Source organism: Paroedura picta, chromosome 13 (assembly GCF_049243985.1).
Source record: "Paroedura picta isolate Pp20150507F chromosome 13, Ppicta_v3.0, whole genome shotgun sequence".
Classification (NCBI taxonomy): domain Eukaryota; kingdom Metazoa; phylum Chordata; class Lepidosauria; order Squamata; family Gekkonidae; genus Paroedura; species Paroedura picta.
In genome coordinates this window covers 25,377,245-25,403,196 of record NC_135381.1, presented here as the reverse complement: position 1 = coordinate 25,403,196, position 25,952 = coordinate 25,377,245, and the positions used below count along the sequence as shown (strand labels likewise).

Below are 25,952 nucleotides of genomic sequence, written 5' to 3'. Positions count from 1 at the left end.
ATTTTTACTGTACTTATACCCATTTTTTTCTTCCCTGGAGCTCTTTACGGGATAATTCTTGCTAGGAAAAAAAAAATGACATGATTTCACTTCATTTATATTTTAATGCAGTTTATTATCCCAAAGTGACCTCTCTTTGGGGTTCAGGAAACCAGAATACTTATGATAATCTTCCCAGAACTATCTTACCGCCAGCTACCATTGACACCAAGAGCAACAGAAGAGTAAGAAAAGTTCACATTGTGGAATGGGCAGAGATGACTGACGATGCAAACATGGAACCATATCACAGGACCATCTGCCTCTTAAGAACCAGCTTTAATTTTGAACGGAAGCACATTTCTAGCCATAAAGGGCTATGGAGAAAAACTTGGCAGAGGGGAATATGCAGACTTGCTGCTGGCAAAATCCAAACCCAAGCAAAACTTCCAGAGGAATTAATTTCACTACCCTATATAAAACCGCTCCTTCCGGGTCCTTAGTCCTACAGCCTTTCCCTGCCACTCACCAGTCAGCAAACATGTTGAAATAGTTGGGAGTTTCTGGTTAGGGAGACCCTCTCTGCCCCAGAAGCTCATTGGCTGACTTGGGCTGGTCACCCTCTCAGCCTAGCATATCTTTATAGGGTGGTTGTTGTTGTGGGGAATGATGCTGAAACCACTTTGAGTCCCTAAAAGGGAGAGAAGCAGGACAGTCATAGATCTAAAATAATATTTATGGGTGGAGGAACAGAGCTCATTCAGTCTGTTACCACAATCACATGGTTGCTGCTCCTACACAATGGGACTTTGCAGCGTAGCTATAATGCATGCCAGTCATAGGCATCCCTGTTGCTCAGATTGCAGGGCTAATTCCACACTGGCTTTTTGAAGGTCTGATGCTCATCCTGGGAGGTAACCATGAGATCACTGCAGCTGACAAGACTATTGCAGTGAAAGGGAGCACAGGCAGAACCAAGAGAGAACCTGTAGGTACCCACAGTCGCCAAAGAAAAGGGACAAAGCACTAACTTAAATGAGTTTTAACTCATTTAAAACCCCTCTTCCTGCCACAGCACTCATATAAAGGAGTCCACCTTCTCCTTACTGGCACCTTAGCTGGCAAATCCTTCAGCTGCCTCCTCATTCCTGACCAGGGCCAGAAAACTGGCACTGGAAGGGCAATGATTTATCCTATGCTCACTTCCCTAGCAAGGATTTCTGAAGGGACAGGCTGCGGCAGCTCTGTCTGAGGAACAGGGAAGTGGAAAACACTTTGACAGTTCTCCTCAAACTTTTAGTGCATATCACACTTATGGCAGCAAGGGATATTGGGTAGAGTATTACTGTCCAAATTCGTATTTTGCCACAGACACTCTCAGAAATGCTGTAAAATGCTTCAGATCCACATGGCGGGGGTGGGGGGGGGGAACCTGAGCCATTGTAAAAACTTAAATACTGTTAAGTGCATGCTAATGTACAAATCAAGTCTCATTAGCCTTAAGAAGAAGAAGAAGAAGAAGAAGAGTTGGTTCTTATATGCCGCTTTTCCCTACCCGAAGGAGGCTCAAAGCGGCTTACAGTCGCCTTCCCATTCCTCTCCCCACAACAGACACCCTGTGAGGTGGGTGAGGCTGAGAGAGCGTTGATATCACTGCCCGGTCAGAACAGTTTTATCAGTGCCGTGGCGAGCCCAAGGTCACCCAGCTGGTTGCATGTGGGGGAGCGCAGAATCGAACCCGGCATGCCAGATTAGAAGTCCGCACTCCTAACCAAACTGCCAAACTGGCTCTCTTAATGCAAAAGCAAAGAGGTACCAACTGATCAGCGGCAGAGGGAGACTGCCATGACCTGCTCCTGTACCTTTATTAAAATCTGAAAGGAAATCAGCAGGCAATGCTTTCTATAATGCAGGGGTAATCAAACTGCGGCCCTCCAGATGTCCATGGACTACAATTCCCATGGGGATTGTAGTCCATGGACATCTGAAGGACCACAGTTTTACTATAATGTGAAGATAATTAGAAATATTAGTGTCCATGGCTGAAGCTGACCTTAAGTACAACCAAAGAGGTTCTCTGAAAAACTGGAAACTTAGAACCAAGAATGTGGAGACTTGCAATGGAAGGAAACCTTGTAGCCCAAAATTCTTGCTCCTTGGGGAGGGGGCGGGAATTCTGCAGATATTCTGATGGAAGTCCCTTGAGCACATGTGCTCACAATACCTTCTCAAAATAAATGCACAAATGCAAATAAAGATGTTACAATGGGATTGCTCTTTTGTATTTTTCTAGCAACAAGGATTTGATTTCCCCCAAATAGTTGCCAAGAGTATGTGATCCAGCTCTCATTCAAAAATAGCAGATGCCTGTAAAGTTCCTTACATTCATTCCAGTCAACGCTGCAGGCATTCTATTTTTTACGAACGCTGCATCTACCAAAACAAATGTACACATGTAATGAGAGCAATTTTTCCCTGGCAGTTTATTATATGAAGGAAAAAAAAAACAGTTTGGTGTGCTTGAAGTGGACATTATTTTACAAATGGAGTATGACGTGGCTGTTAAAATATGATTACACAAAGTATGAATGTTTCCGAAGAAGTTTACAGTACAACGGATTTCTTTTATAAACAGACTCTTAAATATACATCTGACAGAAAAAACATCCAAAGTTAAGCTGTTTGCATTTATAGGCTTTCTGTTCTGTGGGCGGAGAAAAGAAGAGCCTCCTATTAAAAACAGAGAAGAAAATACGAAAATTGTTTAAAACCAGGAACAAATCACCTGTACACTACAAATATACATTGTTGAGGAAGGCAACCCAGGAACGGCCATCCACTGAATGATAAGAGTTGTCTAGGCCAGGGGTAGTCAAACTGTGGCCCTCCAGATGTCCATGGACTACAATTCCCAGAAGCCCCTGCCAGCATTCGCTGGCAGGGGCTTCTGGGAATTGTAGTCCATGGACATCTGGAGGGCTGCAGTTTGACTACCCCTGGTCTAGGCAGACGTTTGTGCTCTTCAGATGTTAAGGATTTTGCACAATTGAACTTCTTTGTTTTGCTCTCCCAGCTCACCAGCCTTATGACCCAGGGGGCCATTTCTGGCAGACACATCTATCAACTTGTAGATCAATGTATGAGCATGGACACTTCTTGGAAAACAAACCTGCCATTCTCATATTCCATCAGTTGTACTTGGAATTCAATGACTCAGTCGCACTTGCACGCCATGGCTTCCATTGTCCCGGACGTGCAGGTGTGAACCAGTCGTAGGCCAATTGCAACAAGAGCCTTCCACTGGGCATAGATAGTAGCTTGCCACAACAAGACAATTTATTAACTCATTTGTGTGGGTAAGTTTCTGGGAACAGAGGGGATCAATCCTCATTTGCATGATCAAAAGGATTTGTCATTCAGTTGACCAGTCACATCAATCTGTGCTAAGGGAAAAGTGAAATATGGAATCTTACCATGCTTGCTTTCTGTGCAATTCAGTTTGCCACGACACTCCTAGTTCATGTGTTATGTCAAAAACATAAAATATTTGATGCTGTAATACACAGTATTACTGAAACTAACAATAATATTTGCATATTTAGAACAAAGTGTAATTCATTCCATATAATATAACAAAGAAGAGTATTTAGGGTATTTACAAAGAATCCAGCAGAGAAGTATAAATACTTCCATATTTAATGTTTAGGAAAACATAATTTACAAAATATTCAAATATATGTACAGTTATCTGAAAAACCTGGGAAGCAGGTGAAGAGTTAGTTGGCCAAGTTTATTCTTCCATCCATGAATGATGGGGTGGGGAGAGCATTTCTTTTAATGTTACTTTCCGTTGAAAGTTCCTGCACAAACTATTTACATTGCCTTCCACTTCCCCAAAAAGCTACACATGGCCAGAGCTTTGAACATGTTGTCCCAAAATGTCCTCTATCATTGTCAAGTTATTTAACCAGTCTTCATCAGAGCTGTTGCCGCCGCTGCTGTTCTTCATCAGAGAGTCAATGAAGTCTGCCTCGCTGCAATTTCCAGGCAAAATGGAATTGTTTGGCTGGGCCACAAAGTCATACTGTGGTGGCAGCTCGGAGGCGGTACTCAGTCGGCTGAATGTTCCCGTTGGCTGGCCAGCGGAACCAGGATAGCTTGATGAGCCAACTGCTTGAGCAGGACTCAGCTGATTAAAACCAGATACACCTTGTGGCATTGATTTCATAACATTCATTGCCGTTGGCAAAGGTCCTCTGGTTAAGTTATGCCTCAAGTTCTGATTGTTCAAGATGGCCATGTTGGGGCCAGACTGTCCAATATTGATCTTTTGCATTTGCCTGGCCTGGACTCCAGGGGCAATCTGATTGGGTGGTACCACGGCCTGATGGGAGAATGGTTGCCCTGGGATGTTTGGCCTCGTGTTCTGTTTTGAGAAGAGAGGGCTGCCGGTGAATTGCTGCATGCTGGCATCCATTTGGCTTTGACTTGGCGCCCTCGGTACCCCTGTTGGCGTCCACATCTGTGTGGATGAGTTGGAATAGACAGTAGGGATTCTTGGCATAGATGGTTGTCTCAAGTGCTGTTGGGCAGGAGGAGGACTCCCTAAGGAGCCAGCACTGAAGCCAGACAATGCCAGGTCTGGCCGAGCCACAGGATGGCTGTGAACCGTTTGGCATCCTGAATTCATGCCTAGAGAGTTCTGGCTTGGCCGAAGAGCGAGATTGAAATCAGAACTGGGTGGGAAAATTCCTGGCTGTTTGCTGGGGTTATGAGGCATCACCACCATTGCTCTACTGTTTTGGTTCATAACGGCAGGAGACATCCCAGAGCCCAAGGCATTCTGCAAGATCCCCTGAGCAGAGGGCATGATGCGGTGGTTTGGAGGAGGAGACTGCATGGATTGGCTGCAATCAGTTGGCATGGGCTGGGAGACAGCTGTGTAGAAAGGAGGAGCAAGTTAGCAAGCATACAGACTTCTGAGTGACTCGGGGATAATGTTCCCACCCATTTACATTTTCTAAGCATAATACATTATATCAGATTTTCCCAACCAGAGTTTTGTGAAATGCTGGGGTTTATTCATGGTCCTGGAAGGGTATACTGAATGGGTGGGAGTTAATTTTTTATATATTTTAAAAATCTGTTAAGTATTTATTGGATAATATGACCACATATGGTCATGTCGACCCCCCAAATGGCCTGGAGGGGGTGGGAAGGGGAGAGGCCCCAGGTGGACATGTACACAGCTCTGCTTCCCAACCATATGTTGCATGATTGCACCACTTCTGGGGTTTCTCAAAGCCTGAAGAATATTTCAGGGGGTTCTCAATGGTAAAAAAGTTGAGAAAGGCTGCATTATTATTATATAAAATAAACATGCACTATATGCTCTTTCTAGAGCTGGTCTAAGCTACTTTACCACCCTGCTAAAGGCAGAACAATGCCAATATGCTCTTAGCCTAGCAGTGTAGAATTGCTTTGCAGCCAAGTTAAATGATCAGCCAAATCAACTCTTGCTGGAGTACTCATGAAGCTGCCTTATACTCAGTCAGTCAGTCCAGTCACCTATCAAAGTCAGTATTGCCTACTCTGACTGGCAGCAGCTTCCAGGATCTTAGACATTTGGTTTTCACATCACCTACTACTTGATCCTTGTTAAAAGCTAGAGATGCTGCAAACTGAATCTGGATGAAAAGCAGATGCTCTTCCACTGTACCACTTGCTGCTCCCTGACAGTGTACCACTTCTGGTTGGAAAAATCAGTGGTTGAACCCTTCCCCATATGACAAAAAATCAAGCTTGTCAGGGTAAGACTTAGCAAGCCCTTTTGACATGCTACAACTCATTGCAAGACGGTACTTCTTTATTTCTCTGTTTCCTGGGAATCCATGAATTACATAGGAAAGGGGTAGTCAACCTGTGGTCCTCCAGATGTTCATGGACTACCATTCCCATGAGCCCCTGCCAGCAAATGCATCTGGAGGACCACAGGTTGACGACATGGGACAGAAATGTTCAAACTTCTGAGAGTATGCTCTCTCACTTCTTACCAGGAAACTGATTCATCTGCTGGCTCACAAAAGCACTCCTCTGCTCAGACGTCACTCCCATCATGCCATGTCTTTGTTTTTCCTAGGAAACAAAAACAGAGGGGGGAAGGTCACATCAATGGAATGTGTCACTACTAAGCATGGTCAAATCACTGGGCAGAGCAGAGCATACTGTGTATGTGATGAAGAGTGGTTGTAAAAAGCCACACATTCTCCCTTTAGCTAATTGCAGTTGTCAAATTCAAGGTGATATTGAGATTTTGCCCAGAATTAAAACAGGTCTCCAGACTATGGAGATAGTTCAGGTTCTCCTCGAGGAAATGGTAACTTTAAAGGACAGATGATATGGTTTACCATAAAGTCTAGAAGACACTGAAGTACTTCAGTGATATCACATCCCACTGAGCTCCCAACCCACAAATTCACTCTTCCTCCAGGTACCACCGCAAGATCTGAAATTTTCTGAGCCAGTCTTGGCAGTCCTATAGCTACCATAACCCCACCTTACATCCAAATAATTGAGAATGCAAACTTCCATGCTGCCGCTGGAGATCTCTTGTGATTACAACTGATCTCCAACCAACAGAGATCAGTCCACCTGGAGTAAATGGCAACTTTAGAAGGTGGAATTTATGGTTTTACACTCCACTGAAGTCCATTTCCTTGCCAAAACCTATCTTCCTTGTAGCCCTCTTCCAGAATCTCCAGGTTAGCCAACATGTAGCTGGAAACCCTACAAACAATGGAAGAATGCTTCCTTGCTTATCACCCTTGGTTCATATATTTGAACAAGGGGAAGCACAGAGATTTCGAGAGTGGCATTAAAATTTATTACTATGTCTAAGGGTCCACTCTAATGCCCCTAATTAATTGTAGCCAACTCGAGAGCAAGCTTTGGAGCAAAATGCTCATGGTATAAAACAATCACCCATACTATACATTTGCCTATAGGACTGGCTTTATTAGGCCTCAGAAAAATTGTACTGGGCCAGAAGTACATTTTCAGACTTTCATACCCCATGTTTCCATGACGCTGAGGGATGATTAAAGGTAAAGGTAAAGGTATCCCCTGTGCAAGCACCGAGTCATGTCTGACCCTTGGGGTGACGCCCTCTAGCGTTTTCATGGCAGACTCAATAGGGGGTGGTTTGCCAGTGCCTTCCCCAGTCATTACCGTTTACCCCCCAGCAAGCTGGGTACTCATTTTACCGACCTCGGAAGGATGGAAGGCTGAGTCAACCTTGAGCCGGCTGCTGGGATTGAACTCCCAGCCTCATGGGCAAAGCTTTCAGACAACTGCCTTACCACTCTGCACCACAAGAGGCTCGAGGGATGATTACAATAGAATAATTAAAATGTTTGTGCAGCAAACTACCATACCTATACATGAATGATATCAGACAAAAATGTGCAGCAAATTGTATGTTATTTTCACAGTTTTCGTAAACAAGCTAATAGACCTGAACATCTGGGAGGGGCAGGCCCTTCTGGGTTAATTCTGGAAACCCAATCCACAGGGCAGAAGCACCAACTAAAAATGCTGTTTTTTTTCTATGCCAATACATGATCAATGCCTGGACAGCACAGAAAGAAGGAGTTGCTGGCCTCAATCAAGGTAGCACATGGGTTGAACATAAAAGAAAATAAGGATCTAGCTTTTAACAATGTGCTAATAAGAATGTAAGATGCTCTACTGAATTGGACCAGTGGGTCATCTAGTCCAGATCCCTATTTCACTTGGTGGCCAACCAGTTACTCTGGTACACTAATAAATAGGGCCCACTGCCCAAGGCCTCCCTCTGATTTTGCCTCCTTGTACTGGAGGTGAGGCCTCTTCAGTGGTGTCACTAAAGTTATTGAATACTGTACTGTATGAGGGCTGAATGGCTTCTTCATTGATGACTATTAGAAGAAGGTATAAGGCATACTGTTCTGGAGGGCTTGTGAATTTAGGTAAGTTTATTTATAGCAGGATGGATACTATAACACTTCTGTTGACTAGGTATGCTTGATTATTTATTGCTGTTGTGCTTTTATTGTGTGATTTCATGTTTTTTAAGCAGCCTTGAAGACCAAGCTGACCGAAATGATGAGGCATAAATGTATCAAGACATAAAAATATCAAGACATACAATCAATCAGCATGAATCTCCAATTTCAGAAGCATATGCAATGTATATACACCCAACAAGTGTTTTCCTTATTACATACATTATCTGGGCCCATATAACATCCTCTTGCCCCTGCCTTAGACTGCTGCTGTCATTTCCTTCTGTATTCCACTATAACTGACTACTTGAAATAAGACTTTACAGAATCAGGATTGCCCATGGGGTAGGGGCAGCAAAGGAAGGATTGTAGGTCAAGTGGGGGGGAAGGATGAATTCCACTTTAAGGTTTAATCAAATACTACCGGACAACAGCTGGAATGAGTCCAGGAATATCTACTTACAGTTCCAGATACATTGCTCTATGTGGTAATGGGGTGTGTGTAAGAGAGAGAGGAAGACCTTGCCCAATTCCACCTGGGCCAAGTTTGTCTTTCCTTCCCTGCAGGTATGAAGTGTGGACATGGCCAGAGGCACAAGCTGAAATACAGGAGGCAAAAGGCTCACAGTTTGCAGCCTGTGCTCTTGGAGGTACCATGTATTGAATTCTAAATATCCTGGAATATATTGCTTTGTTTGTTTGTCTGATTTATGTTGTATTTTCTTTCTTTTTTATTGTAAGCCACATTGGGCCCCTGCAAGAGAAAAGGAGGACTTAAAGGTAAATAAGTTCTATAGAGCGGTATTGTAGTTGGAGTGCTTAACAGTGACACACGACTAAATCCCTATTCAGCTGTGATGCTTACTGGGAGGGCTTGGGCTGTTCGCACTCTTTCAGCCTGACCTTACCTCACAAGGTTGCTGCAAGGGGAGAAATGAGGAGGCAAGACCCATGCATGCTGCCTTGAGAAAGGTGGGCTACAATGCTACCAGTATCTGAAAGACCCCAACACTTGAAGAGCAGCCCCATAAGCCATCACATAGATTTTCAGGGAAAGGCCAAGACCAACCTGCAGCTGCTGGCGTCTTATTATCTGCTGCTTTAATAAGTGGTTCCTCATGGTATAGCCATTCACCATTGGCCGAGCCAGTGTAGGCCCCGGGCCAGCATTTGGGACAGCTGTTGGCTCCTGGAGTGAAGCGACAATCCCAGGGTTCTGGTCCTGTCGTTTAAAAAAAGAGAAACAAATTAATTGGAATCTGACTGCCACAAACACTCCTGAGACATCTGATGCACCTGCCCTCAACATTTCTAACCAGAGCCATGGCCAACAAAATAGCTCAGACCTCCACCCCTTCGAGCCAGCATGGTGTAGTAATGTGGTTTAGTAGCCTCAAGTCTGGAGAACCAGGTTGGATTCCCCACTTCTCCTCCACATGCAGCCAGCTGGGTGACCTTGGGCCAGTCACAGTCCTCTCAGAGCCCTCTCAGCCTCACCTACCTCATGGAGTGTCTGTTGTAGGGAAAGGAAGGGTAGGTGATTGTGAGCCACTTTGAGATGCCTTCGGGTAGTAAAAAAAAGGTGCAAAACTCCAGCTCTTCTTCTCTCTTCAAACCATGGCATGCATTAAGTGGAATTTAGAATGGATACCATGCTTTGAATTTCTGAATTTACAAGCATGCCATGGTTTAGAAAGCTGGTTTTGCTTTCATTTTATTTCTGAGCCAGCAAGCTTTATGTCAGTCAGTAAGTTTTGGCAAAAATAGGGATTAAAATCCAGGTCTCTAAAATCCCCTACAAACATTCATATATGCATCAGGACTGCCAAAAAATAAACATGCCCTTCCAATAGATTCAAATATGCCCAATCCAAACAGGAAATATTAATAAGATCCTAGGCAGCTTAATGCTTTTATTCAGTATCACCTGTGGGGAGGTATTCAAAGAAATCCTTGCTCCAAAATCCCTTCTCTTTGATCCTTTAGGAGCTGGGCATAAAATACTGTACTCTCATTCTATCCTTAGGGGATTTAATGCTCACTGTGTCTCCCCTGTTAAAGTTCAAGACTGTCTGTATCATTTATATCTTTTATACCTATCCTTATCCATTGTTTCTCTTTATATATTTGTGAAACAGGCCTGGGGATGGAGACTGTCCTGGCAGTCCGAGGTGGAATAGGGCCAATCAGGGTGCGGCCAGCGAAGCACCTTGATTGGCCCTCCCTCTCCATCTCTCATCCTCCTTCTTTCCCTGGCCTACAAATCACTCTCGCCTCCTTGTAGAGGAAGAAACAGCACTTTGCAGCCCCCAGGGAAGCAGCCATAGGGGGCTGGGGGGGGGGCTTTCAAAGCCCATTCTTAGGAACGGGCTTTGCAGCTAGTATATCATATAATTAGAGCCTCTTGTGGCGCAGAGTGGTAAGCGGCAGAAATGCTGTCTGAAGCTGTCTGTCCATGAGGCTGGGAGTTCTATCCCAGCAGCCGGCTCAAGGTTGACTCAGCCTTCCATCCTTCCGAGGTCGGTAAAATGAGTACCCAGCTTGCTGGGGGGTAAACGGTAATGACTGGGGAAGGCACTGGCAAACCACCCCGTATTGAGTCTGCCATGAAAACGCTAGAGGGCGTCACCCCAAGGGTCAGATATGACTCGGTGCTTGCACAGGGGATACCTTTACCTTTACCCTTATAACTGATTATATCTGTCTCCTTCCAAACACCAGCAAAAAAAGAATGTGATTTGTAATCACTTAAGTCAGCTAATATCCTCTGTACTTCAATAGACTAAAAGACCGCTGGTAAGGAGTATACAAACTATAGCCATTTCTTTGGGACGATGCCCGTGTAGCCAGTTCATAAGGATTATTTATTAACACAAGAATTTAGCATCACAGCTTACATAGCATGTCGGTGTCATCCTCCAACTAATTCATACAGAGGAAGAAGCATCCCTGAATCTTACAGAGGGTGGAGAAAGGGGAGGCCATGGGAAGCTCAATGGACCCTTTTAATTATTTCATCTGCAGCAAGCAACATAGTTGTATTGAATTTATGATATTTTTAACATGGTTTTCTGCCAAAAGTTTACTCCTCAAGCAGTGTCCAAAAATTAAAAGCAATAAAATATCTATTAAAGTATAATGAAAAGATCCGTGGAGTCGGTTTCTTAATGAAGTTTTTATCTCTCTCTCTCTCTCTCTCTCTCTCTCTCTCTCTCTCTCTGGCTTGGTACTCAGATATGGAGGGGAGAGCTCAGCTACAACATGAACTAGGCACAACAGAAGGATGCCTGGTCTTGCTGATGGCAGTTGGTAACTGGGAAGGTTAGATTAGGTTAGCAGGTAATGTAGCTGAGAATTACTACAAGGCTGGCCAGAGGGTGCCATGCTCAGGTGTTTGCTAGGGCTTCATTCTTTGCAAAGGCTCACTGACCAAACAGAACCATTATTCTTAATTACAAAAGAACACTAAAATATTCAGAGGCAGTATGAGAGAATTCTCAGATAGTCTGTAAGAATTGCAGCATGTAGAGGGCTAGAGTTACCTGGAAATTTTTGGGGTGGAGCCTGAGGAAGGCAGGGTTTGGGGAGGGGGAGTATAATGCCATTGTATAACACCTTCCAAGGCAGCCATTTGCTCCAGGTGAATGGATCTGTCACCTGGAGATCAGTTGTAATCTCCAGATACCACCTGGAGAGGACTGAGGTTCTTGTGTTTGAGGGTACTCCAAAATCCGGGACCTGGCCTGAAGAGATATTGTACTGTAGTAGTTAAAGTGTGGATCAGGATCAGGGAGACCCAGGTTCAAATCCCAAATCCACCATGGAAGTTGTTGGGTAGCCTACTCTCAGCCTAACTACCTCACACGGTTGTTCCTGTTAGGACAAAATGGAGGAGGAGAGAATGTTATAATTATCCGTTTCAGGTCTCCAGTTGGAGAGAAGAACAAGGTACATTTAAACAAATAAACAAGGGCCAGAGTTCAAGAGCACAAAAGGATGGATCCTTAAAACCATTTCTATTGGGGAGGGGAACTGTTAGGTAACTAAAGTGACAAAACAGGGAACAGTTGAACAAGGGAGGAAAAAATTGTATTGTCTGCTACCATCTGCCTCATAAACCACTTCAGCTTCTAGTACAGTTTTACATTATTGATGGCACTTTGTTATTATTGGCAGAGAGGGCCCTGCACATTATACAGTTGGCACACTCAAAAACTGGGCTACGCTTCCTTTGTTTGCCAAATGGAAGCCCATATCCTTTGTTCAAGTGTCAGTGTTATCAGAAGATAAGCAACCAAGAAAAGGGTAGGTACCTTTTGACATCTGACAATTAGGACCATGCCATAATGAAGAAAACAGGAAGCCAGCAAGGAAACTTTGTACTGTGTTTATGGAGAGCAAAGCCGGGTGGAAGAGGTGGGGTGCGGGTGGAAGAGATTCAGAAGAGGAGGCAGGCTGCATCACGGGAAGAAAAATCACTGCATCACTTGGGGGAATTTTTTCCTCTTTCTTTATAGAAGCCACAGCCAAAAGAAGGCCACTGAAATCACTCACTGTTATGGTGCCTTACTCTTGGACACAGCACTTATCTTTCCACAAAACTATGATGGCTGGAACACAAATGCTCACAAGACAGTTTACCAGAAGATGTGAACCTGTACTTCACACTGTGTCCCATTCTCATCTTTGTTTGCAGGTGCTCTCAAGTGCCGATATATTATTAGCACCAGCTTTATTCATGACACCATTCATCCCTGCTTCTCTGGCTCCTTTTTCTTCACTCTCCACTCTCTCACGTATGCTAAAACCTGGCTGCTCCAGAGGGTGGGAAGGCCAGGCATTTGCCATGGCCCCAAGCTCAGCAGAGGGACCACTGCCCAGCAGCAGTGACTCCATCAAAAGAGTACACTCCGGTCTCCTAGAGGTTAATAGGCCTGCTGAGCATGCTTTCTTTAAGGCATTTGTGAATGGTGGAGCCAGAAGCAAACAGGGAATACTTTAATAAGCAAAACGTTCCCTTAAAACTTCTGCCCATTTCACTTGTCAAATGTTACAGTGCGGCCACAGAGCTCTATGCTGGGTTCCCTTCAGGGGGAAAACGATCTGCAAAAGAAGCAGGGAGTCAATTTGCTTATCCTACACTTGAAAGCCTCCAAAGCGTTCCTGCCGATTCCCCCCCAACCTGCCTGGCTGTGTACTCACTGAAGCAAACAGGTTTATCACTACCACAATCTCTGGGATTTTCTTGCTCAGGGCAATGACATTAATGAATCCCATCATGAAGTTATCTCCTCACTGATAGCATGCGTGCCCCTTTTCCGCTGCAATCTTGTCCAACTTCATTGGAAAGACAATACTAATTTTCCCCCTACCTGACTGTATTATTAGAGGGAAGAAAGTGTAAAGCCCAATGCTAATTGCAGTAATACAATGGCTTTAATTATGTAAGGTGTTCTTGTACTTACTCCCCTGCAATAAAGGCAATTGGATTCATTTGCTTGCAAGTATGTGGGATAACTAGCAATGGTTCAAAGTGAAGTTTGATACAGGGATTGAATTAGCTCCCCAAACCTAGGAGGTTTCTTTGAGTTGGTTTTGTTTTTTTTAATCTTGTGGGAGAAATGTGAACAAAAAAACATAGGAGGAGATGAAATTTGGCCATTTGCATTCTGCAAAATTCCATTCAGGATAAACGAACAATAAAAAGTTATTTATTTCACCACTAGTGGGAACTATAGTACTCCTTTCCAGGGAAGGGGAAAAAAGGCATGAAAGTGAGAGGACTAAGAATAGCTCTTACACATGACCAAAGAGACATTGCTATCTGCATCAAAGGTTAATGAACCTGATTTTCTCCCTTTTTATCACTCCCAAGAAAATTTGTTTGCCTTCTCACTCAACATCCAAGCCACACAAGCCAAATCATAATACCTATACTGAGAGTCAAATAATTTGCCATTAACAAGTCTTCTGTCACTTGCTTCTTAAGTTCTGATTTCAATTTCCTCTTTTAATATAATATGTCTCCATCATCTAAATCCATTTGATCAGTCAAGCTTGCAGCCACGATCTGAACCATCCCACACTGCAGTCATAGGAAGATAACTTGAATGATAAGAGTTTTGACTCTACAGCAGGGGTAGTCAACCTGTGGACCTCCAGATGTTCATGGACTACAATTCTCATGAGCCCCTGCCAGCAAGAGTAGTTCAGCAGTGGAATAGGCTGCCTAAGGAGGTGGTGAGCTCCCCCGCACTGGCAGTCTTCAAGCAAAGGTTGGATATACACTTTTCTTGGATGCTTTAGGATGCTTTGGGCTGATCCTGCGTAGAGCAGGGGGTTGGACTAGATGGCCTGTGTGGCCCCTTCCAACTCTATGATTCAAACGCTGGCAGGGGCTCATGGGAATTGTAGTCCATGAACATCTGGAGGATCACAGGTTGACTACCCCTGCTCTACAGCATTACGTATCTGCTGAGCTCCTTCATCCCTGCCCACTCTCTGCCCTTCCCCAATCATTGACCCCAAATCTCCACAAATTTCCCAACCCAAAGTGAAGAACCCTAAAATCCTGGAAATGGAGTGACAGGTAAACATAGGATGAATGCAGATCATGCAAAAAAGCTGTGGGCTTTTTCTTCCCTTTTCCCATCAGTCCCTTCCATAGTACAACATCTATCCCCTTCCATAATTCAATTCAAAAATATCAGATTAAAGGAGTTGTTAAGCTAAGAGCAAACATTAGTGAGCACACGAGTGGAGGCTGGCATGCACCCCAAGATGGACAGCGGAATGCGACTCTGTTAATTCTCTTGCACTTCTTCACAGTTTTTGATGTAATGGATCATGGTCTCCTTCTGGATTGACTTTCGGGACTCGGAGGCACCATTCTGCAATGTTTCTGGTCCTGTCTCGAGAGTAGGTTTTAGAGTGTGGCGCTGGAGGTCTGCTGTTTGCCCCCTTAGCCTCCCAGTTTTCCCAAGGTTCTGTTTTGTCTCTCATGATTTTCAACATCTATGTAAAGCCACAGGGAGAAATCATCAGGAGATTTGGGATTAGTCATAGCAATGGAGAAGTTTGACTTTTTTTTAAAAAGTGCATTGCAGGACCTTTAAAACACGGAGAAAGGTGACTGGCCGCCTTGTTTGCTAGAGATTTCCTTCTTTATTTGCCTTCACCTCCAGTTCAGAAACATTTTTAAAGACAAAACTGAGTCTTCTTTGTTCTGATATCTCTTGAAGCTTCTCTTGGTGCTTTGTGTGTGTTTTAAACACTAGTATTGATAAAAACTGTGTAAGCTCAGCAGGGGCCCCCACGTCTCCCACCCATTTACATGATATATAACCAGGTGAAATACTGTCAGGCTCAGGTATTCTGAGCTTATCTCTGAGGCTGCCAGTCAAGGGAAGGCTTTGTTTGAAGTCTGCAAGCGATCTGACGGGGCAGACAGTTTTGTTAGAAGGGAGTGCTTTCAAGTTCTCCTTTCTTACCTCCTTACAAGCACTGGTCTGATGTGCCTCACACAAAGCTAACTGCCTTCTTTGATGGAAACAGCAACAGGAGCACAACACCTGGTTGGCATCTGTATCAAGGGCTGTTTCACTTCACCCTCTTTTTAAATAAAGAGACACTAATCGCCATAAAACTACCATTATATTCTGTCCCATTCAAAAGACAGCTAGAGAAAAATCTAGTACAGTGGTATCTTCAAAGTTATCTAAGTTTCTAATGGGCTGGGTAGATTTTATGGTAAAGGCATCTTGGCTGTATTGCAGTTTACAGACTAAGCAGCAAGTCTCTGTCTCCATTCTGCTAAAGCAAATAAACAAACAAACAAACAAACAAATAATCAACTGAATAGGATGGGCATAGAGCTCAGTCTCTAGCCCAACTGATGACAAGGATGACCAAAAACATGCTGACTAGTTTGTTTTATTCATTATCTTGCACCTCTCCTGCTCAGAATATGAAACATCTATGTAAATGATGCACAAGCTGCCAGCCACCCACACTGACCCACTTGGTGTACCCATTTAGGAAGCTGTCTAACCACAGCATTTGAAATTGAACTCTGCTCCCAAACCAATCAAAATGAGAGAGCTGGGGCCCAATAATCCCCCCAGGAAGTATCAAGTCTATTAGAAGTTCTTACATTTCACACTGTCAGTAAAAAGTTATCACTCTTTTCTGTGTGTCCAGGACCGACCTGGTCTCAAATTTCTAGTAGAATTGTCATAAATGTTCCGGTAATCTGCTAGCACAGCAAAGGGCCAGAGGTCATGACACTCTCTGTGGTTAATTCTTCATCCACAAGACTGAACTAGCTTGTGGGGCGAATGATCTTGCTGGATTATATATGGATAATAATTTCTACAGATTCATATAGTTGGAAGGAACTACAAAATAAATCTCATCTAGTTTTTCGTAAAGTGACCATCAAAGACAAGGATAGAAAAGACTTGACCGACCAAGCCAACATCAAGGATCGATGGAGACAGTATGCAGAAGAATTATATGAAAACACCAAGGTGCCTCAGTCACAAGCCAAAAACACCTGACACAAATTGGAACCATCTATACTCGAAGAAGTTATGGGGCCCCGAAACAGCACCTAAATAATAAGGCTCCTGACATAGATACCATTCCAGTGGAACTACTCAGGTCTGTTCCACCAGCAGCAATCATAGCATTATGCCAAAAAGTCTGGGAAGCTGTCACATGGCCAATAGGCTGGGAAAGGTCCATTTCTATCCCTTTACTAAAGAAAGGTGATGCTCGTATCTGCTCAAATCATTGAACTATAGCCCTGATCTCCCATACAAGTGAAATCTTATTGAAGATCATTCAGAACCATCTCAAATCAGCCATTGATGCTCAGCTACCAGATGTCCAGGCTGGTTTTCGACATGGTCGCGACACCTGAGACCACATTGCAAATTTGTGCTGGAACCTTGAAAAACCCCATGAATATCAAAAGGTCATCTATCTATGCTTTACTGATTATTCTAATGTGTTTGATTGTGTTGATCACAAGAAGCTATGGGATGCCTTACATGAATTGGGAGTGTCATCCCACTTAACCCACCGCATCAGTTCATTGTACACCAACCAGGAGGCCAAAGTACGAACAATATATGGAGACATTGGCTGGTTCAAAGTCATCCAAGGAGTGAGACAAGGGTATATCTTATCACCAAAATTAGACAGGTGGAGAATAGTGCTTTTGAATTATGGTGTTGGAGATGAATGCTGCGAATAACATGTACAGCCAAAGTTACCAACAAGACAGTTTTAGAGAGGAGCAAACCAACTATGTCATTAGAAGGGAAGATATTACGGCTAAAGCTCACTTACTTTGGACACATCATGAGATCAAATTCGTTAGAAAAATCATTAATGCTCGGCACGATCAGCAGCAAAAGGAAACATGGTCACCAAAGTATCCTCTGGCTCGACACAATTAAAGCCGATACAGGGATGACCATGAACCAACTAAAAAAAGCAGTCAGAGACAGAGATGTGTGGCAGAAACTTCCCTATAGAATCACTGAAGGTCGGACACGACTGAACGGATGACATCATCATCAGTTTTCCACACCAAGTAAAACAAATATCTACATTATCAGTCCTCATTACCCTAAGAATAGCTGTAGAATAGGGGAAAGCAGAGCTGACCACTCCAGAAAGCTCAAACAAATGAACTCCACCAATCACTTCAAGAAGACAAGGCAGTTAACAGAAACACAGCCACATAAAACGCATGAGCCCTTGGCCAAATTTGCCCTTTTGGGAAATGTCCTTCCAAACTCCAAACAGTCTTGCCTTAGGATCTGTTCAAAGAATGCTTCTTGCTCTTCAACCTGCTGAAACCCACAGTATCACCACACATAGAGGAGGGCACTGAATTATCCTCTGGGCAAGCCATCACTTACAGTGATAGTTACAGCCATCTGTTTCTTCACTTGAAGCCTCTTCCAACAAAGGCTTGAGACTTGAGACCACTAGTTGACATAAATCAGGGTGTGCACAAAACAGACAGCAGTCCGCTGGTGGAACACCCAGGGCCTGCCAGGTGCTGAAATGCTTGCAAAGAAAGCTGGTTAGATCCAGCAAGGCTGTTATTTAGGGAAATAGAGGCCAGCCTGCAGAATTCCAGCTCATCTCCTGGAGATTGGACTCTATGGCATTGTACCCCGTGGAGATCCCTGTCAATGTGTCCATTCAGGGGTAGTCAACTTGTGGTCCTCCAGATGTCCATGGACTACAATTCCCATGAGCCCCTGTCAGCAAAAGCACAATGCTGGCAGGGGCTCATGGGAATTGTAGTCCATGGACATCTGGAGGACCACAGGTTGACTACCCCCGTGTCCATTGATCTGACTTCAATGGATATTCAGCCTTTTAAAAACACCTGCAGTATAAGGCTACAGACCAATATAAATTAGCACATGTAAAACTGCTAAGGCATAGCATCAATTGGGTCTATCCCACATCAATGTAACTTATAGTCTTCTAAGCCTCCATTGAGATATGGTTGGCTGGATCTAACGTTTATGGCTCCATAAAGTTCTATGAAGTGAATCTGGTTAGCCTCAGTTGGTTTTCCCTCCCATGTATGGTATATATATCATCTTCATATATGGTATCTAATGAATCTGCTGAAAGAGGCCCAGGTTTAGAGAAGCGTATGCGGCAAGAAACGGGCTACCTTTTGATGTGCCATAGGGCCTAACTTAAATGCAGATAAACAGCACAATGGCAGATCTCTTTTTTTAGTATGTAGAATAATTTAGTAGAATAATTAAATGTTTCATTGTTGTTGTTATTGATACTGATGCAGTTACTTAGTTAATACATACCTATCAGTATGTATCAGAGAGCCAGTTTGGTGTAGTGGTTAGGAGTGCGGACTTCTAATCTGGCATGCCAGGTTCGATTCTGCGCTCCTCCACATGCAGCCAGCTGGGTGACCTTGGGCTTGCCACGGCACTGATAAAACTGTTCTGACCGAGCAGTGATATCAGTGCTCTCTCAACCTCACCCACCCCACAGGGTGTCTGTTGTGGGGAGAGGAATGGGAAGGCGGCTGTAAGCTGCTTTGAGCCTCCTTCGGGTAGGGAAAAGCGGCATATAAGAACCAACTCTTCTTCTTCTTCTATCATATCGGAGTTCATGTTCCCCGTAAACCGCCCTGAGCTGCAAGGAAGGGTGGTGCAAAAATGTAAGAAACAAAATAAAAATAAAATAAAAACGTGGGAATTAATCAGTGGATGTAAATTCAAACTGCTGTAACAAAATCTCATATTTTTTTCACAATACCCTCAAACTGAAGCAACGAATCCCAGAGGTCAGAAGTGCTTTGCACAAAAGGGCAAACATCCCAATACCTCTTGTCTAAATCTGCGCACACAGAAATTGCTCACAAACAGGAAATCGCGACAGTATCCTCAGTGCAAAAAATGACTAATTTCCTTCTCCGTTCTCTTCTACCATGTCAGTACCCTAAAATTATGCCTGACCCAAACAAATACTGCTTACTGCTTTCCAAGAGTCCCAAGTACGTTCCATTGGGTCTGCCATTTGCCAGTAAATTATCAGCTCAAATCCCCTGCAGAGTGGAGGAGGGGATTTGAGCTGATAGTTTATGTACATACTTTTTTTTTATGCAAAGACCACTTCCAAAGACAGCAGGGAAAATGGACTGCCCTCTAAAAAGGGAAATGCCATTGCTGAGTCAAGGCAGGCACTATTAGCACCAACAGGAAGGGTAAGGGGCTGCTAAAAAAAGAGAAAGCAGCTCCCTCCCCTCTTCCTCCATGGAAATTGTATTTACAAACTGTAGCCGGCTCATTTTTTTTTCCTTGTGTCATTTCATTATTACAGAGTTGAGATCACTAGCCATCTGCAGCTTCATTTCATCAAGCTCCGATTTGTCCTTGTAGCAATGTCATCTGGAACAAGAACATTAAAAAAAAAGCTGCTTTCCACCACTGGCAGTTCTTTATGCCTTACTGTAAATATCCTTCCACCCCACACATACATTACTGTGTGCATCTGTCTGTCTGTCTGTGGTTCTCAACCTTCCTAATGGCGCGACCCTTTAATACAGTTCCCCATGTTGTGGTGACCCCCAACCATAAAATTATGGAAGTGCTCTTTCACAGAAATTAAACAAACTGTCCAATGGTGTGAAAATCCATTGTTGAGAATTGTATATAAACTGGTTTTTTCCCTGGGGTTTCTCAGTTCAGTTCTACCTCTTGTCCCACCATGTTGATCTCGGTCTTTTCTGTTGCTCCAGACAGACGAACGCTCTATCTCGATCTACCCTGCAAGGCTGTTGTGTGGATGGTGCCCCCCTGGCCAAGCTGCTTGCCCTGTTGCAACCCATGTGAAAGGGTCATTCGACCCCCAAAGGGGTCCCGACCCCCAGACTGAAAACCACTGATATATTCTTTCAAATTAAAAAGAGCCTACAGACACTTGACACAAATACATTAGCAAGAAACTCATTATTTAACCATTGCATGATAAGACACTCTATAAAGCAATTAACAGTGTTTATTTGAAGTTAAGTGAAGCATTTCCAAAACTGTAGGCCACAAATCCTAGAGAACTGCTTATAACTTCTACAATAGCAGTAATGGCTCATAAATTAGCTGCTATACATGTACCGCTTGGTTGTACAAAATTCACAGTTCTTCATGTTTGCCACCACTTTGTTTTTGCTGGACATGGAACACTGCATCAGCATTCTCAACATCTCAGGCAGCAGAAATTTTTCTTCTCTAAATAAAAATTGGAATCACACTTCACTATTTCATCTTAAGAGGGCCTGCTTTTAAAGCATTCAGTATCATACAAGAGTATAAGAAGGACGGTCTAATAATTAAACCAAACAGAGAGAAACAGACCTATCCACTGGCAATACAATAAATATCTTCATAAAAGAAAGAAAAGTGTCCTACCCCACAAGGCTGGGAGCTCTCTTTACTTATTGGATTTATTGTAATAATTTCTTTTGATATTGTAATAATAATTCTTATTTAATGTTCAGGACTTGTCACTGATGAAAGAATCTCACTGAAAATGGATATTACTTGGATTACGTTTTGACGTGCAGAATAAAGAAATAAGGAAAACTACAAAAAAGGACACTTTTCTTTCTTTTATGAAGATATTTATTGTATTTAAAGTATTCAGTGCCAAGAATCACACCCATATTCTACATTGTAGGGTCTGGAGCCCATGCCCTTTTGGTTCCACATGACTAGTTTTTGTAACTTCTTCCTCTCTGGGCGTATACTTCCAGCTCACAATAGTCTTTAATTCAGTTTATTGATTTCTTGCTACACACTGGCAGTGCTCTTGCCGCACACTAGCATGTCCTGGCACTCGATTTACAAATTAGCACACTAGTTGATGAAGTTAGCCTATGCTCTTCCTGCTTTTGAAAAGAAATTGCCTCATTTTGCCTATGTTCTGGCAAGTTTCATTTTCAAAGGTGGTTTCATACCTACTTGAAGACCTGAGTTTGCTGGATCACAGCAAAACCCTGATCAATCCCACTGTAAACTGTGTTTGCTTCTGTAGCTTAGTTGCATGGTAATTATGACAGCTTGGATCTGAACTGTGACTTAAAGGTCTGGGCTCTTGAGTTTTCAGTGTCAAATTCATTTCCCATCTTCCTCCCAAGCCCCAGAAAGTCTGTAAGTGACTCAGGGGTCACTTGGTCAGCAGTCAGCTGACTAACGGCCACATCCCAGACCACCAGTTGGTAAGAGTTGTCAATGGCCGTTACTGCTCTTGCGTAGCATTGCTGCCCACAGTGCTGGTTTGGGGCATTTTGGTTAGAGATTCCACTGATCTGCTTCAAGGGAGAAGGCTTCTGCCATTTGTTCCCAAGTTCCACATCACCGCTTGAATGAGCAGCAGAAGAAGGGAAAATAGCATTGGATGACAAATGAATTGATATCTCTGCATTGCAGTGACATCTCTTCTGTTCTTTAGATCAGGGGTAGTCAACCTGTGGTCCTCCAGATGTCCATGGACTACAATTCCCATGAGCCCTGCCAGCAAATGCTGGCAGGGGCTCATGGGAATTGTAGTCCATGGACATTTGGAGGTTCACAAGTTGACTACCCCTGCTTTAGATGGAAGGGACATCATGCATAGCCTAACACCATTTTTCATCCTTGCCACCCAAGCAAAGAGGAAGACAATTGTGTAAAAAGTGCTTGATACCTCTTTCTTCCACTCTGATAGTACACTCACAGCTAAGGGACAATTGCAGCAGGAAGGGAAACATTTTTAGTCCTATCCGTTGTGAAAACTGTTGATTCTACAGAGACTCAGCATGTCAACAGTTAACTTCTCTGTCTCCCTGAACAAAACAAATTAAGGTTAGCATGTCTGTTCAGAGACACCCCTGTGGTTTAAGCACTCTGGAGATGATGGGGGGGCGGCGGCGAAGTTTACTGCTGACCCCAGGGCTACCAATCCGCTTTGCAAGGGGGCTGATGTCTGCTCTCTCTTTATGAATTATTTAATGGGTTAAAGCCTGGTCAAGGTTTTCTTTATGCAAGGCATGGTGATGCAGTGGACAAGGAGGAAGCAAGGTTGTATTAAACAATGTTACGTCTCCAGCGACTGCACTGTTTGCAGCTTTATTGACTTAAATCATACCGGGCACTGCAGCTAACAAATCATTAAATCCATTCCATTCTTTTGATAGTTCCCAACCACATACACATGTGCAGACACAAATGGCAGCAAGCAAACACTGCACTTACTGATGAAGGAGGGACATATAGGAAGCAAGAAAAAAGACACCCCTACAGATAGGGAAACAAAGAGCAGAGAAAGACTGAGAATCATTTCCGAACTCTGGCCTGTTGCTAAATGAATAAATAAACCAGAATCGATCTGCTTAGTCCTTAAAAGGGACAAAGTCACTTGGTTTCACCCCTGTGACTAATCTGAAACACGGGCAGGGAAAAAAAAAAACAGTTTGCAAGTATTTGGAAGCAGAAACAGCCACACTGAGTTTTAGAAGCAGATTTAACGACAAGTGCACAAAAATGTGTTTTCATTTCTCTATGTTTATTCATTCTCGTTTTATTTCTTGTTGACACTATTCAGTTTTCAACTGATTTTAAAAAGGGAAACGTATCAACAGGAAACACGGTTATATTTAACTTTTGTTTTTCATCCAACTGAGGGGAAATTTTCAGGGCCTGTATCAGTCACCCAAGGGATCATCCCCGCTGAATTTTAAAAGAGAGGGGGTGGGAAGGGCTCCAATATGATAGGCAATTAAACCTCTCACTTTAACAGTGAGCGGAGGCAGATTTTGGCAACCCAAGTAAACAGGCAGAGTTTGAGGGGGCAGGGGTAGGCTTTTAGCAGGCAGAGTTACTACGGCAGAATGAGAGGCTTGCAGTTCGGCAGCCACGGAAAGGGGGGGGCTTGAGTTTTAACAGCCACAGAAGGGTTCAGCAGGCTACGAATCTGTTTCAATGTTCTTCTCTGGCTATCCATACTTTTCCTGATAAAAATGCTTGGTCCATCTGAGAGAATAGATCTCCAAAAGACCGACCCAGAAACCCCAGTTCAATAAGGCACCGTGGACAAGGAGATAGTCTTGCTGGAACCCTTTACATCAGTGCTTCGCCACCCCCACAAGCAGTTAATTACAGCTGGGGTAGGGGTGGGGAGGAGGAGCACAGCATCCTGTTCCTTGAAGCAGCAAATGAAAGAATTTAGCAGCTCTACCACAAGAACACTGCAGCCAACCTCAGGGACCTCACAGCTTCTGCAGGGCAGGTTTTGTGGGCACAAGTCATTGGAGCAGCAGTTGGAAAAGCCACCACCCTGACCTCTCTATCCAATGGGGCAGATTAACCTTAGGGACAAGGGAGCATGGGGGGAAAAAATAACTTTGTCCAAATATGAGTTCCAAGCACAGAGCTGCAAACAGGACCAATTGCTCATCTCTCTGAATCGCTGATGGCTGGTAAACACAAAGACCTATCAGCACAATTGTCATCTGTGAAAGATCACTTTAGCCCAAAGAAAATGTAATTACCCCTGCCTTCTCCCCCTCCCTCTGACTTTCTTGAACTAAGCCAGACAGCCAGGTTCCAGAATAATAAACACAAACCAATATTAACTAATGGCACCAGCATTCTTGTTTGCTTTCATTAAACAATTACATACTGGACTTTTGTACTGTGTTTTCTCCGTTCATGAATCAATTAGTGTGCATTTATTTTTTGCTAGTGTAAGATTACTGTACTGAAAGAAATTACTGGCAATCAGAAAATCCAACCCCCTGCAACTAAAATGTAGTAATTGCAAACACCTTAATACAGCCAGAAGCAAAAACACCTGACTAGGCTTTGACAGCATGCTGATTTTCTCCGATTTTCATGCTGATCCAACCAGCTACTGTTGGAGAAGGGAGAGAGAACCCCTATGACTACTCAGAATGTCTATGCTGGAGATTATAGGTCTTGCATTGAAAAACTATATGGAATTGGGGTAATATTAAGGAAGAGAACTGGGCAAGAATGAGTGGAAAAGCTGTTTGAATCCAACCCAGTGTCTAGTTCTCTGCCATCTCTGTTGGCCTCTTGGTTACATACCTCTCACAAGAGATGACCATCTGGAATGCCCCTGATGATGGAACACTGGTTGTGGAAATTTCTTTGAGCTACCTTCTCCCTTTCATACATAGTTTGGACTTAGGCTGTCTGAAAGCCTTGAGGTCAGATGCGCAGGTCTGTAGTATACATTTTGACAAACTGATATGCCTGGCCACTTTTAGTTGCTGCTGAGCTGCTCTCAGTGACAGATGTCTTTTGTAGCAATGCAAAAGAAGGCAATCGGCCCAACATGGGATGGCTGTTATTGGACAACATTCCAACAACTTCTAATGCAAAAGTTGTTTGGGCAACTTGTGGCTTGCTTCCCAGGCAGTGCAGATTCCAGGATCTGAAGGACTCTTGGATAAGACATACTCAGTAGCCCTCCTTAACCTGCAATAGGCAAGGTATATAATTTTGAATATTTTGTTCAAAAAGAGGATAATATGATACTACTGGAGGTCTAGTGGAACATTTGCTGGTCTTTTAACTCTGACTATAGTTACCAACCCCAGGTTGGGGAAATTTCTGGAGATCTGGGGTGAAGGCTGGGGAGGGTGGAGCCTGGACAGGGGAGGAACCTCAGCAGGGGTGGTTTTCCATATACCCCACCCCTTGAAGCTGCCTTTTTCTCCAGGGGAACGAATCCCTGAAGTCTGAAGATTAGTTACAATTTCAGGAGAACTCCAGCCCTCTCCTGAAGGCTGGCAACCCTAGAGTCTCTAGCTAACACCCCCACCCCCGAAGCTGAGCATCATTCCAGAAGTTCTCTTACTCATTTCTCCTAAAATTATTGCATTTGTGAAAGAATAGTAACTGGACCTTCTAATTCTACACCTTTCCTCATCTCGTCATTTACCCCTACCTGCCTACCAGACCTACTAAAGACCTTAGAAAGGCCCTCCTCATCACCAAGATCTGTAAGAATTAAAGCTATAGATTTTATTTTGCTGGAACAGAAAATCGTTTTGTTTTTTAACAGTGCTTATTTTCAGAATGTTACAGGAGCGAGCTAATACAGCCAAGATGTAATATCACAGTGCCAAACTTCAATAGTTTGACTTCTTGTTTTAATTACAGGATTATCTTTCAACTAGAAATTCACAATCATTTTAGGACAAAATAGAACCTTTCTCTCTCCTCAACTGGTAGAAGGGCTGTTATAAGGCTTAGAGAGCATGCCAAGTACAGAGTGTGTCACAGAAGAACCAATTTTAACAAGGTTGTCAGATAAAAGCCAGTAATTATTGGCAAGCTTTTTTGGTTACATGGGTTAGACAATTTA

At 43.5% G+C, this 25,952-nt stretch overlaps 1 protein-coding gene across 2 annotated transcripts in view; it reads right to left on the bottom strand.

Annotated features, from left to right (window-relative positions):
• Positions 1 to 2,950: 2,950 nt before the first annotated feature.
• MAMLD1 (mastermind like domain containing 1) overlaps positions 2,951 to 25,952 on the bottom strand; it is a 101,787-nt gene continuing 78,785 nt past the window's right edge. For both annotated transcript variants that reach the window (XM_077307670.1, XM_077307671.1), the window contains exons 3-5: positions 9,091 to 9,243; positions 6,033 to 6,114; positions 2,951 to 4,917 (exon numbers count right to left, since the gene is read on the bottom strand). In XM_077307670.1, coding sequence (XP_077163785.1) covers positions 3,881 to 4,917; positions 6,033 to 6,114; positions 9,091 to 9,243 — 1,272 coding nt within the window. In that variant the 3' untranslated portion in view covers positions 2,951 to 3,880. The remainder of the gene's footprint in view (positions 4,918 to 6,032; positions 6,115 to 9,090; positions 9,244 to 25,952) is intronic.